This window comes from Eupeodes corollae, chromosome 1 (assembly GCF_945859685.1).
Source record: "Eupeodes corollae chromosome 1, idEupCoro1.1, whole genome shotgun sequence".
Lineage (NCBI taxonomy): Eukaryota > Metazoa > Arthropoda > Insecta > Diptera > Syrphidae > Eupeodes > Eupeodes corollae.
Genome location: NC_079147.1, coordinates 178,103,588 through 178,118,484, shown reverse-complemented (window position 1 = coordinate 178,118,484; position 14,897 = coordinate 178,103,588). Strand labels below are relative to the sequence as shown.

General features: G+C 32.6%; 1 protein-coding gene across 2 annotated transcripts in view; it reads left to right on the top strand.

Moving 5' to 3' along the window:
* The window catches only part of LOC129954197 (uncharacterized), a 339,004-nt gene extending 327,197 nt beyond the window's left edge, over positions 1-11,807 (top strand). For both annotated transcript variants that reach the window (XM_056067941.1, XM_056067940.1), the window contains exons 4-8: positions 3,370-3,505; positions 3,656-3,789; positions 5,585-5,707; positions 6,175-6,361; positions 10,859-11,807. In XM_056067941.1, the coding sequence (XP_055923916.1) occupies positions 3,370-3,505; positions 3,656-3,789; positions 5,585-5,707; positions 6,175-6,361; positions 10,859-11,109 (831 nt within the window). In that variant the 3' untranslated portion in view covers positions 11,110-11,807. The remainder of the gene's footprint in view (positions 1-3,369; positions 3,506-3,655; positions 3,790-5,584; positions 5,708-6,174; positions 6,362-10,858) is intronic.
* The last annotated feature ends 3,090 nt before the right edge of the window (positions 11,808-14,897 follow it).

The following is a 14,897-nucleotide window of genomic DNA, read 5'->3' as shown; positions in this document are numbered from 1 at the left end:
TTTAAGCCGTTTCGCATTAGGCGCCTTTTCATTTTTTTGAAACAAACCTTTTTTGGTAAAAATTCGAATGTTCAAAAAAATAAAATCATATTTTTTTAAATCTTCCCTAAAAAAATTTTGTATACTGTTCCATAAAAGAACCTCCAATAGAACCGTTATTTTGTTATTAAGTTTGCTCAAAGATGAATGAATGAACTGATTTCTATATTTTTTTTTTCTTTACAAGCTCGTACACTATCTACGAGTATATAATATTTGATGATTAAAAATGTGAAATTTTACTTTTTTGATTTTTAAATACATATGAATTTATTTTTTCAAAATTCGATGTCTCAAAAACAGATAAATATTTTTTTACGAAAATAAAATGTTAAACGAATATTAAAGAGTTTCAAAATTGAAAAAACCTAAATATGAAAAATGAATTAAAGAAAAAAAAAACATTACTATATTCGAAAAAAATGTAATGAATCAACGTTTTTTTTTTTTTGATTAATTAAATAGAATTAAAATTTTGAAGATAAACTTATTTTATTGGTGCATTTTTGAAACTTTAAAACAAAAGTTCTATTTGTAAATAATCTTTGGATAGAGAAACAAGTTTGCGAGCACTTTATTTTAATGAAAGGTTAAGTTAAAAGTTTAAGTTTAGGTAATTGCGAATTTTCTATGTCTAACCAAATAATTGACTACTGTTGTTCTCTATCTTTAACAATATTAAAAAAAAAAAACGACTAACGCATATCTGATTAAAACATTAAATTCGAGGTATGAAACCAATCGTCCCATAATCGCACTGAAATCGTTATCAACGGGCGATTTTAATGTATACAATTCTTCATGGCTTCAACATTCTGGCCAGACAACACTAGAAGGAGTGTGTGCTGAGAATTCGCTGAGTTGAACCACCTAACTCAGCCGGCCAACGAGCCCACTCGAATATCGGACGTGGTAGGTCGACCAGAAAATACTCTTGACTTATTTCTTACCTCTGACGGTAAGAACAATTAAGTAATCACCTTAATGAACACAGTAACTCCTTTGATTGCTTATATAATTTTGTTTTCAGAAGAGCTGATTTCCAGTTGTTGTCTGAAGATTAAACCATTTCTGAAATTGCTGATACTTTAGCATTTTCTAATATTTACTAAGCAGTTTCAATTTTTTATAAGATCCTTAATAATTGTTTAGAAAAAAAAGAAAAAAATCTTTTTAAGAAATCAAGAAATACTAACTTTAACCAGCCTTGGTACACGAAACAATTGCGTTTACTTCGAAATAAAAGAAATAAGGCGTGAAAAGCTTATCTCAAAACTCTGTCTCCAAACAACTTTCTATGTTTATGTTGAATTCTTTAATAAATTTAAGTCTCATTCTAATTGCTTATACGCTTGTTATGTTACTGGTATGGGCGCCTTTTTGAAAGAGAATCCTAAACAATTTTGGAAACTTGTAAACTTAAAGAAAAAATCAGATGGCTCTCCAGTTAACTCCACTTACAAGAACCTTTCGTTAGATAAAACTCTTGATATCTGTAACGCTTTCGCAGCAAATTTCCGTGAGTCATTTGTTAATATCCCTCAAGAAGTTGATGAAGTATATTTTTATAATCTTCACTCCTTTTTGCAAACTAAAGCTGTAGTCACATCCCTGTGCTACAGAGTACGGTCCTTGATCTTTTATCTGCGTTGAATGATGACTGCTCAGCCGGTCCCGATGGTATTCCCCAGATAGTTAAGGTGTTTATTTCTGTTCCAACTTAAAGTTTACACATCACATTAATTTTATTGTTAATAAGGCAAGTTCTAGGCTTGGTTCAATAATCCCTATGTTACTCTTTCTTTGTACAATTGCCATGTTCGTCCTCATCTTGAATATGCTTGGCAGGTATGGACTCCCTATTACGAAATTCATAGAAAACGTATTGAATCAATTCAACATAATCTCATTCGCTTTGCCCTAAAGGGTCTTGCTAGGGAAGATCCTTATGATCTACCTCCCTATTCTACTTCTTCAAATGCAATCTCTCCATCAAAGGCGTGTTAATAACGATTTAATATTTCTTCATCAACTCATTAACGGTGAAAATGATGCACCTTATTTGCTATTTTGTGTACATTTGAATTACCGAGCCGGAACTCATCACCTTCGTTCTTTTGATTTTATAAATATTGACTTCCATAGAACTAACTATGGGAAGAATGAAGCTTTAAGTCGAATGAGCATTTTAAATACCTTAAACTGTTTGTCGATAGATTTAAGTAAGGTGGGATTGAAATCATTGTTTAGAAGCAGTGCTCCACTATCGTAAACATCTTTATTTTATCTTTTGTTGTTCTGTATTAATTCATGTTAAATGTTAATTATGTTTTGTATTTTGTGCGTGTGTTAGGCTTTAATTGTAATATTATCTTGCTAACAACTAACAAATGCACTTATGATGAGCCTCTGATCGTAGTTTGAAGCTTGCTATAAGCTAACTACGAAATTCTGAAGTGTAAATTAGTGTTCTAACTCCTCTAGGCACATCTGACCATTGTGTCATATCAGCAAATTTCTCTTGTAAAAATTCCCACTCAAAGAATGAGCTCCTTAGAAATCCGTTTGTCAATACGAGAAAGCCAACTGGGACGGCCTCAATAATTACTTCAGGATCTTTAACTGGTCACTATTCTTTCTCGTTATAGTGACTTCGACGCCAGCGCTGATATGATCACAAGTTTGATTCCCATGGGAATGAGAACTTCTATCCCGAATAGTGTTTTCTTTGCTAGGCAGTTCTCCGCCAGTTCAAAGCTGCCAGTGTTATGACTCCCCTGTACTTGAGCGAGTAAGTGATTCTATTGGACCAATCTTTTTTCGCACTCGTACTGTGGCAAGAGTTCTAAAAGATGTCAACGTTCATAACTCAGCTGGTCTGGATGGTATCCCGGCTATTGTTCTTTTTTTTTACTTTTAGGTCCATAAATTTACAAAATCTGGAAAATGTCTACTTTCCAGGCTAACAAAAATCGTTGCATATATTTAGGCACACACATAGTAACCGACGTTTTTTAGGCTTTTAGTTTTTAATCTGGCAGTCCTTTTATCAGAGTTGGTCTTTTTGACAGTTGTTATTTTATTAATACTGTGTTCAGTTTGCCATTTTATAATGAATGGACAAACTTAATCCTGAACAACGCTTAAAAATCATGCAAATTTATAACCAAAATAACTTCCTATGGGAAGTTAATAATGGTTCAATTCGTGCGAAGCTCGTAATAAACCAAAACATTATGTGTGTTAGTGCTTTAGAATTTCCATTATTATATTATTTGTTTCACGTTTCAAATTGAAATAATATCAAATAAAAAACTATTTTCTTTACAGTCAACTCTATCAAACCAAAGTCATGTCACGCTAGTTTCAGTGCCATTATCAATAACGGGCAAGTTCAGCTGTGAAGTATCTGCCGATGCGCCATCTTTTCACACTCTCATCCACACAGCAGAAATGGAAATTGTTGGTAAGTGATACAACACCTTGAGCTTCACACATACTTTATGAGTTATGACACACATTAACTCCGCCATATTTTTTTTTTCCTAACCACAACTTGCCATTATTTTTTATAAAAATATAATAACATTTATTTATATTCCTCTTGTCTCTAAAGAACTGCCAACCCAACGTCCAATCATAACTGGCATCCATTCAAGATATCGCTTAGGTGACGTCATCAATGGGAATTGCTCATCGGACTACTCAAAGCCAGCAGCCAATCTAACCTGGTGGATCAATGAGATTGCGGTAAGATGTCCTTAATTGAAAATACATTGAAAAAAAGACATACATATGTACATGGTACATACATACATATACATAAGTAGCATGTTCTGTCCGAGTCCGATATTATTTCACTCCTTGCGTTCGTTTCGTCGTTAAACATAAAAATAAAAGAAAAATATCAAAGACCATCATCAGAGCATCATTCCTTGCTCCTTGTTCTTTTCACGTTCAACAACGATGGATGACGACGAGGACGAGGGCGACGAATAAAAATTCCAAATCACTTCGAAATGAACGCAGAGAAATGGCTGAACATGAGCAACCGGAAATGATTTATGAACAAAAATGAAAATTTTCTCAATTGCCCTGGTGGTGGATGGGACGCGCCAAGTAGTGGCAGCGCAATGGCGGCGCCATTCAACATTCACCATCACCATCATCGTCTCATCCCATACCGAAGGCTATAGGAGAAACCGAAACCATATACGATACCAATTTCTAGCCTGGTTTCGTTTGGACATTGGACGGGGTACCGTTACGTCGTCATCGTTGTAGTCGTCGTCGTAACATATGTCCAATATTGATTTCAAAGTGCCACCACCCGGCACCCAGCACCTCTCCGCGTCCGCACAAACGAACGTTCATAAGTTATTCTATGGCTCGGGCGAACGAACAGCCATGGCAAAGGCTAGTTATATTGCCCAGGATGATTAGGAGCCTCCCGGGGGGTTCAGTTTGGCTCGAAGGACCTCCTCTCGCCTGCCCATTTTCTATGTCAATAATATTTTTGCAATTTTCTCCATGTGATGTCTATTCGGAAGGAATACGAGTTGGGCGGCGGCCGGCGGCCTGACTTGGCTTGGCTGTGGTGGTGCAAGTGGATGTAGACGTGGACGTGGACGCGGAGGAGGCATTCGTGCGTGGGTGGACATTTAATTTGCCCGAACATAAATCCTCTCGTTTGCCGTAAGCTCCACTATATTGAGTCGATAGCAGCAGGAACAGCAAAAGGATTTTCTATATTTCTTCTTGTTCTTTATTTCTATCTGTGTGTGTGTGTAGGTATGTGAGATGTGACTATATCTAAGTTAGACCTGTTTACCGGAAGAATTATTGGACTTTAAAAAAAAGAAGGACACGACTCTGCTACTGTGTTGTGAACGAGTGATTTTCAAAAAAAATACTGAAATAAAACAACACAAGCAAAAGTAGAAGAAGTAGAAGCAGAAGGATTTGTTGTTGATGTTGTTGAACTTTTGTTTAAGGGTTATCGATGTGGTTGGCTGGGTGACAATGTTGATGATGGTTGATTTTGTTTTCCTTGCTTCATACATCTCTCTATACATACATCGAAAAGACAACACAAAATATTTTGAGTCCAATACGGTCCGGTCGGTTAATCTTCGGTTCGGATGTAGCCCCAACAAAGGGTTATTGAACACAGACAGAGAGGATAAATTAAACAAAGTTCAAAGGGGTCAACCGAAGATAGGATAAGTTCGGTTTTGGTCAATAATGTGTCAATAAGATGCTGGTCTGGTGGTATTTGACATCTCAAAATGAAGTGGAATTATTTTTAAATTATGTGTCAGAAAAGATGTTATGTTGTTAGTTATTAACAAATGTTGAAGATTTGAACGAGTCTAAGGTACCTTGACAAAAACGTTTTAATTATGAGACCACAAGTTGGTTTCTTTTTCAGTTAGTTTGCAAAGTCGTCTTTATTCGAGAGAGATTGAAAAAAAAATACTATTGTTTTTAAAAATAGTAATAATATGAAATCCTTACTATTTTTCTTTTTTTTTTCATTTTCCAGGTCCTTCCAAATTACATTCGAACATATGAAGTTCAAAAGCACACTGAAGAAAATCTTGAATCTTCTGTGTTGGAAATTAATTTCATTGTGACGTATCAACACTTTATGAAAGGCCGACTCAAAGTAAGTTTCCAACTTCCAAAAATATTTTAGTAGTTGTGCCTTGCTTATGTAAATTATCGATATTAGGATTATTTTAAACTGTAGACCACTAAAAATTGTAATCTCTAAATCTTCAGTAATTCTCATTTATTTAGATTCTATTGATGTTTTTTTTTGTAATTTTTGTATAAAGTATATGTATTTTTTTTTTAACTTATGTAATCGAAATCACTTTCGTTTTATTTATTTTAAAAATTTGTTACGTTGTACTAAATTTAAAAAATTATTTTTTATTAAGTTTAATGAAATTTGAAAAACATTTCAAGTATTTTGAATCCCTCCAAAATAGTAAAATAACTTTTCTTTTAATATGAAGTTTACAATATGGAGGTACTACTGTAGTTTTGAACAACTGTTTCTGTTGTTTTTAAATGTTTCTTCTTTCTTATAATAAATTTAATAATTAATTTTTTTTTAAATTATTTCAGTTAAAATGCACAGCTCGAATTCATGAAATTTACGAACAAGAAACAGAAAAAGTCATCGAAGAAGATCGACCTAGAATATTAGCTTCAGGTCGATCACCAGATGTGAATTTATATCCCTTCGATCAACCAGGTGATGGCGAATTTGACGAACAGAATGAGCAGTATTTGACACATCATTACAATAAAAGTGAGTTGTTGAACAAGAAATAAAAAAATATAAATGATATGGAAGATTATGTAAAAGAAATTGATTTCAAAACATTTACGAGTAAATGCACGCTCAATGTTGTCGATGCTAATAAGAAGTCAAATTTTTGAGAACCTCAGATTTTTCCCTGCGAATTCAATAAGTTTTTTTATAGGATATTTACTGTCGCACGCAGCAAAACGCTTCAGGACTAATGGCAAAACATTAGTCCAGTATAAATAGAAATTTCAATTCGCAAGAGTTCGCTTATCGTTAGCAATTAAAACAAGAACTGAAGACATCATTATTTATAAGCAGAAAAAAGTCCCCAACAATCACATACGAATATTAGAATTTCTAATCTAAAGAATTTAACTTTTGAACTTTAAATTCTACAATAAGGTTTTTCAACTAGCATTTGAGGACCATAAAAATGTATTTCCAATAAATGGGAAAGTCAGTGTATAGAACAATATTATGACAAGAGTTTTTGTGTAGAGGTTGTTACGAGGCTGGAAGGGGTTCTAAGCTACTTTTTACCGTACTGTAAAGTATCTCATTTGCACGTTATTTAAGCATATTTGCTGGTAAAGCCTTTAATAGGATATTAATTGATACACGATTTTTGTTACAACGCTTCCAGCTTCATCGTTGCCTATCATTAGGAGTTTCTTATATTAACATTAACGCACAAAAATATGCTGAAACATTATTAAAAATAGGAGATATGTAGGTGGTTAAGACACGGTAAGAAACGCTATGTGGCACTAACTGAAGATTTTTGTAATTTAGTACAGAGTTATTCTGAACTTATTGCAAGTTTTTAGCCTAATGTACAAAGTAACGATTTTAGCGATTCTAGCAAGTAACGGTGTTGTTTTAAAAAACAAATGAGGGAGTACTTGTCAAAAGACAAAGAACTCAAAATAGATCACTTATGCCCATGTTCTGCATTTCACTTATTGTGAATACACTTTGCGAAAGTGGATTTGGGGTTCCACAATTCGTTATTGTAAATTGGATTTTCGAACATGCAAATCGATGTTCTGTAATTCGGTTTGTTCCATTTTTTGAACGCATTCAGTTCACTTTGATAGCTTCCTTCTGCTAGGAATCAGAGCGTTGGGAAGTTTTTGAATTGAAGGAATCGATGAAGGTATAAAAAAATGTTCTATTTACCTTAGTACACATAAAAAAGCGTCTTTGCTTAATTTAGAACTACAATAAAGTGTTAAAAGAAGAAATCCACAATTTACTTTAATTATCAGAACAATTCTACATAATTTTCACACACTTTACATTGTGTCAGGCAAATCCAATATATTTGATTTGTCTCGCAAAATTCGTCCTCTAGTTTTTTCCTTCCTTCAGTTCTCACAGTTCGAAGCAATTTCGGAGCTTTCGAAATTGATCGAATTAAAGATCATGTAATTTCATTTCACGAGAAATTGAAAAGTGAGTTCAAAGAACTTGTGCGTAAATACCCGGTAAAGTTTCTTTTTTTACACTTCAGAATTTCAGAAAGCAGTAAGCTTATAGCAAGCGTCAAACTACGATCAGAGGCTCATCATAAGTGCATGTGTTAGTTGTTAGTAAAAACTAATACAAATATAGCCCAACACACGCACAAAATACAAAACAAAATTAGCATTTAACTATTACAGAACAAACAATAAAATGGGAACGTTCACGATAGTGGAGCACTGGTTCTAAACAATGATTTTAATCCCACCTTATTTAAATTTAAATCTATCGACGGACAGTTTAAGTTATAAAATATGCTCATTCGACTTAAAGCTTCATAAGTTAGTTCTATGGACTGGGATATTGACTGTATAAAATCAAATGTGTGCAGGTGATGAGTTCCGCCCCGGTAATTCAAATGTACACAAGAAAGCAAATAAGGTACATCAATTTCACCATTAATGAGTTGATGAAAAAATACTAAGTCATTATTATCACGCCTTTGATGGAGAGATTGCATTTGAAGAAGTAGAATACGATGTTCATAGGGAGGCTGATCATAGGGATCTTCCCAAGGAAGACCTTTTAAGGCAACTTACTTAAGCTGTACGGGTGTGTCCTCAAATAAGACCCAATTAAAATCAATATACCCATGGATTATGTTTAACGTTACAAGACTTCGTATCACACAACTTTTGCGAAACATTAATACATATTTCTAATGTCTAAGCAGTGGTGTTGAAAAGGATGAAATTTAAGTTATTCCATTTGTTATTTCAATTTAAAAAGCTTCAATTCCTCATTTAAGTTAGTCTCGCTATGACAATAATTATTAAGACGCATGTGCAAACGGTAAACAATAGACAGCTGATCTCTTGGTTACTCCTTGTTTCTTTTGATTGTGGAAAGCTTACTAAATAGCTCATGTATACTTGCCCTGGAATGTCTCTATATGATATTTTGATTTTCTGTCACCATGTGGGCAAAGCCAATGGTAATAGCTAATCACCCCTATCACAGCCCCAAACGAGTTTAAAAAACACAGAAATCTAAATCAGCTGATTTGCGTCAAAATAAGAAAAATAAATAAAAGCTCGTTTTTCAGCTTTCGTCTTAGTTCCTTTACTTGGTTGTGCCTTTTAGAATCTTCGAGACTTTTTTTCTCTATTTCAGAGAGTTTTTCTGTTTCTTTGTTAATCCGGCGCAAACTGCTTTCCGCCATAAAAACATTATTCCATCTGGACCTTGAAGGTTAAATTTGCTTGCGTCTTTCTCTGAAAGAACTAAGCAACATAACCAATTTTGGAATTTTCAAAGACATTTGTTTTCTTTTTGGTTTCATTTCGACGTCGATCAAGAAATTACATTAAATGTTAGTAAAAGTCTTACCTAATACAAGGTTAATAATAACATTGTCATTTGACGGGAAAAGTACCGTTGCAGAGTTACTGCAGTACAAAAACAGTGAGTGTCGGATTATGTATAAGAGGATAAATTGAGGAGTAGTTTTTTTATATGTACGAGTATATTTGTTAATTAATAACTTGAAATGCGTTTTTTTTACTTTAGCTTAATTTGACTTTAACTTTGTTATAAAATTATGAATAAGTTCTACTACGTCTATACATTTTCTGGGAGAAACTGCATTGTGAAAATTTACATTTTCTCTGTACAATTAGTCGTGAGAGCCACTGTTTATTTTTATTTTTAATTTGTGTCTACTTTCGATTTAAATGAAACTTATGTCAGAGATCCTACCCTATAAATTTATACATTTTAAAAACACAATACAAAAAAAAAAACAATATAACAAAAAATGTGAGGTACTTGCATTCTGATGCATTTAAAATGACATTGTACTCCTCCTAATACTCCTTGAATACTCGTATTCTTGTTTTTTAACAACCCGCCTTGAAAGCATTTTGTATCATATGCACATCACATTGCCAAAGCAAAAACCCGCATAATATAAAAACTGAAAAATTGTCATTATTGTCATTCTATTCCCCCAAAACGATTAACCCACTTCTGTCAAATTGAAAGTGATTAATGGCAACCAAGTAGATTTGTGTCAGACAAAATGTCAAATATCCGATTTAGAGTTTTCACAGTTTTCTGCTTCAGTAGTTTTTCCATCATCTCTCTCGCAAATGAAATAACATGCGCCATTTTTGTTGTTGTTGTTGTTGTTCTTTTTCCAGTTGTTGTTAGTTGTTTTTGTTGATGTTTATGGGAGTTTCTCCTATTTGAATTCCATCACGTCCGTTATCATCGTCGACCCTTAAATAAAACAACCCCAATAAAAATCATTTTGATTAATGTTCAACTATTTAACAGTTTTAGGTACAAATGTTCATATCCATTTCCGACCCAGTTAACCTCGGTGAAATTTTTGTTTTTCTATTCTATGTATGTATATATATCTGGAAGAAGACCTCCTCTTCCACCACCTTGCTATAACTAAGCCCCCTTTATCAAGGCAAAGACAAACGCAGAGGTCCGCAATGATTAAGTGCTCCGCATTAAATCAATGCGCCTCCACTTTCCGGTGGTTGTATGATGCCATGCCGGTGCGGTCTGAGATGATCCAACTTTCTTCATTGCTCTAACCCCAAAATCCTTTAATCGCACACCACATACTCCCTGAAACTGAAACTATGCTATGGGGTCGAAATGTCTTTCTTAACTGGGTTTATCTATAGAGAGACCAATTGCATAGGTACTGGTAACTGGTATACGTCTGTTGATAGGTTACATAGAGGGCGCTGCTGAATATTGGTAAAACCAACGTAAGACAAATCACTCAATCGTAAGACATGGCAATTAATTCGGGGATTAATTCCTCTTTTGGGAGAGATTTTGATAAATCAAGAAAAGCTGTGAATAGTAGAGGTCCTGTTTTCGGAAAATTCATGAATCCAAAAAGGATACTTATAGCTTTTTCCATTTTATTACCATTACTATGCCAAGAGAATAATAATAAATGGATATAAAATTGACATAAATGCATTTTCTTTCTATCTCTAACTCCAGATGCGTCATCAACAGCAACAGCATGGCGATTGGATTCAAAGCAAGCTGTCAAAATGGCGATTGTACTGCTATTTGTCGGATTGTTTGTGCGACATACACTGACAAACAACAATATAGATGACACCAATGACGACAATCGGAACTATACAAGGATCAAAATAAGGAATAGACTGGAATTGAAAAGGAATCATGAACAATGGCAACTCCAACAGGATTTTCCCACGACAGAAAGTTTATCTAAAAATCGGTGATAAGTTAGTTATTTTATTTTTTTTATAAAACAATAAAACAAGTTGTAATAATTCAAAGAAATACGAAACAGAACTCAAAACAAAATATAGCAAAAAACCAAAATAAACAAACAATTTATATTAAAAACAAAACAAAGTAAACAAAAAAATCTGTAAGACAATTTCATCATGTTAAAAATGTTAATTATAACGTTTAAATAATTTTTATCAAATTGTAAACATTAACATAAACGGAAACCAAAAATAAACATAAGCTTAATACGAACAAATGATGATGTGTTTTAATTTTCAATTCAAAAATAAATAAAAAAAATAAGTAAATAAATGTATTTATATATTCTTTGGTAAACAAAAAAAAAAAAACAATAATATTAAATTTAGGAGTAAGTCAAAAAAATCGAGAAATAAAGAATTGAAAACTACTAAAATGGTTGAAAAAAAGAAAATAATAGTAGATTAAAATTGCAAAATAATTTTTAAGAATGTATATTAATTATTGATTATTATTACTATAATAAAAATAATATTGTTGTGTTTTTTTGTATATATAAATTAACAATAAGAATTGAAATAGGCATTAAAAATATAAAATAAAAATAAATTGAAAAATTAAATTAAAACATTTAGGCAAAAAGTAAAATCTGTAATTAAAAAACCAAAACATTAGTCATTGAAATACAAATAAATAGGAAAGAAAACAAAAAAGAATAAGAAAACAATTAAGGAAATACATAAATAATTTCACGATTTAAATAAAAAATAAAATTAAGAGATGATGTCAAAATTAAGTAAATTGTTTTTTTTTTTTTATTGGAAATAAAGTAAGTATAACATATTTACTCCATTTCGAAAAAATCAGTCCAAATACTCAAATGAAATCGAGGGCGGATGCAGATTTTTTATCAGGGGGGTTGGCGTCACACTCTTAGATGAGTTTTTCCTCACCGCTTAAAAATGATCTTTAATGCTTTGTATAGGAGGCTAACAAAATTTAATAATTGCTAAAATGACAATTTTAGTTATCAAATTATTTAAGAACGTTGTCCAGCAAGGTATGATCTAACTATTTAATTTAGATGACTCCCTACATAGAAAGCATTCCAAGATTATAACAGTTTTCTAAATATGCCATATTTAAGAGCTAAAACACAATAGTTTAGAGAGTTTTTGGTGCATTTTGCGCAGAAGTGTGGGAAATTGTTTTGAAATGTTGCTTTTTTCCAAAAAAAACAATACACTTTTCTTGTTTTAATTTCTATCAATGCAAAAATTCAAAAGTTAAGAAAATTATCGAGGATCTGATATGTATGTATGTCGGGTTTTTTTTTAACTCAATTTCCGAGAGTCTCTTATTACTATCGTTATCAATCTGCTTATTCGTGTTTTGATCTTAAAGGCGTCAACAAAACTTACAAATTGTAGAGATACAAAGGTTTTGTTCTTAAATTTAAGGAAATAGTTGCATTTAAGTACACAATTTCGCAAAAAAATTAAATTAAAACAAATTAAGGTAGGTAAACAAATAAGTTGGGAAAAAAGTTTTTGTAGCACTCACAAATTACACGTTTTAATGCTTTTATGTTAATAGATATGAAAAAAATGTTGTCCCCTTTCTGAGATATTTTTTTCGAAAATCATTTTAAATTTTGTTTCAAAAATATTTTTGGTAAACACTATATAAAGAGCTTATAAATACATATGTACATTTTACATTTGAATTTAGTCAAAAAATGTTGTCCCTTTCTGAGATATCGAGCTTCGTAAACAAAATTAGTATTTTTTTTTAAATTAAAAAAAATACATTTTTGATCATTGATGATCTCTTATTCAAGGTTTCTTCTTAAGAACTTGAATATTTACTCTTTCAAAACATTGTTTATGAAAATAATTTAAAGTATGAATAAAGTTTTTTTAAATTCGAAATTGAGTAAAAATAAAAGTTTTGGTTGTTTTTGACAGCAAATTACTAACAAATCTTTAGATGAAATCTTTACTTATACAACTTAACTATATAAGCTATATTATATTATGGCACATATGCCCCCTCCTGGATCGTCCATCGGTCCAAAGTTGAAAAATTTGTGCTGTTTTTGGAATATTTTAACCTGTAGAGATATTCAAAGTCCAACGGTTGTAAAGAACATGAAATAGGAAAAATACTCAAGATACAAATACAAATTTAAACAATCAAGTTGTTGGAATTTTGTTAAATTTTCATTTAAAAAAAGTTTACAACGGTTTTAAAAGCTGATTATCAAAAATTTGTACGCACCGAAATCAGCTCAAATCATTCACAAATGTGTTGAGATAAAATCGGTATTTCATGAAAAGTTGGCTTGTTTTTTATTACCGATTTATAATTTTTTACTTTGAATGGCTACCATTAATGTGAAAATCGGTTGCCTTTTTTCCAGATTATGACCATAAAACAAAAAATTTGCAATTTCTCAAACATTTATACTTGTTTAAATATGCGAAGTTTAACTTTTGTAAAGAATATGCATTAAACAAATAGTCCACAGTGCCAAAAAAAACCACGTCCTGGCTGGAAATTCGTTCAGTTTGTATGTTTACAAAGGGTGTACGGGTGACGTGATAGTTAGTACGTAAGAGTTAAGTCTTGGATGCAGTGCCTGCCAGCGCCACCTTATCTTTACATTTTTTCACGGGCGTTGCTCCTTGCGAGGAATTGACAAATGCGCCAAGAGGAATTTTTGTCATGAACATTTCTTTCTAAACATGCTGTTCGCATTCAGCATACAAACTGTAATCCCCCTCAGTTACTATTTAGTCGGACATAGGAATGGTTGAGAGCTGTAAGTCACTAGGTGCTAAATCTCAATGGACTTGTAATTTTTTGTATGTATTATCTAACGTAAAATGTGTTTTTTAAGGGTATTGAACTTTAATTTGGCAATACTGTTTCAACCGGCTGTCATTTTGTTAGCTGTTAAAAGATGTATTTTTAGTTTAGTGGCAATTCAACATGACACAACAACTCTTCGAAATTGCACAAATTTGTCAGAAATCAAGATTGCCTATGACTTGTATAAGCGAATTCTGTTTAGCGATGAAGCTTATAGTTGAGTGGAAACGTCAATAAACAAAACGACGTATTTGAAGAGATAAGAATCCTCAAATATCAGTTGAAACACGTTACATCCACAAAAACTGACTGTTCTGGATTGGTGGAAAACGACTCAGTAATTATTAACTTCCATCGGTCCGATTTGTAAAATTGAAAATGTTGACATTTCTCGAAGTTTCAAGGTTCCTAGAGTCAACATAAGAGATTTGTAGATAAGTCTGTGGTTTCGAGTGTATGTATGTACGTTCATACGGCCGTACTTCCCGTTCGGTAAGTTTTTTTGTCTACCAAAGCTCAAGAACCAATAGAGATATCGACTTAAAATAAATTTTATTATACTGACAATAAAGCAGAAAGATGCAGAAAGAAGTCTCAAAAAATTGAGTGGCTGTTTTTTTTACCATATCAAATAAAAAAAAGGGTGAACATTTTCGTTAACACTGAATATTTCACGAACTAATAGAGACTTGTAGTACCCGTGGCATGATGGTTAGTGCGTTGGACTGTCATGCCAGAGGTCTTGGGTTCGATCCCTGCCTATGCCATCTAAAGTCTTTTCACGGGTACTGCCTCTTGCGAGGAATTGACAAATTCTCCAAGAGTAACTCTTGTCATGAAAAAGTGCTTTCTCAAATTAGCCGTTCGGAATCGGCATTTAAACTGTAGGTCCCCTCCATTCCTGACAACATTACTCGCACAC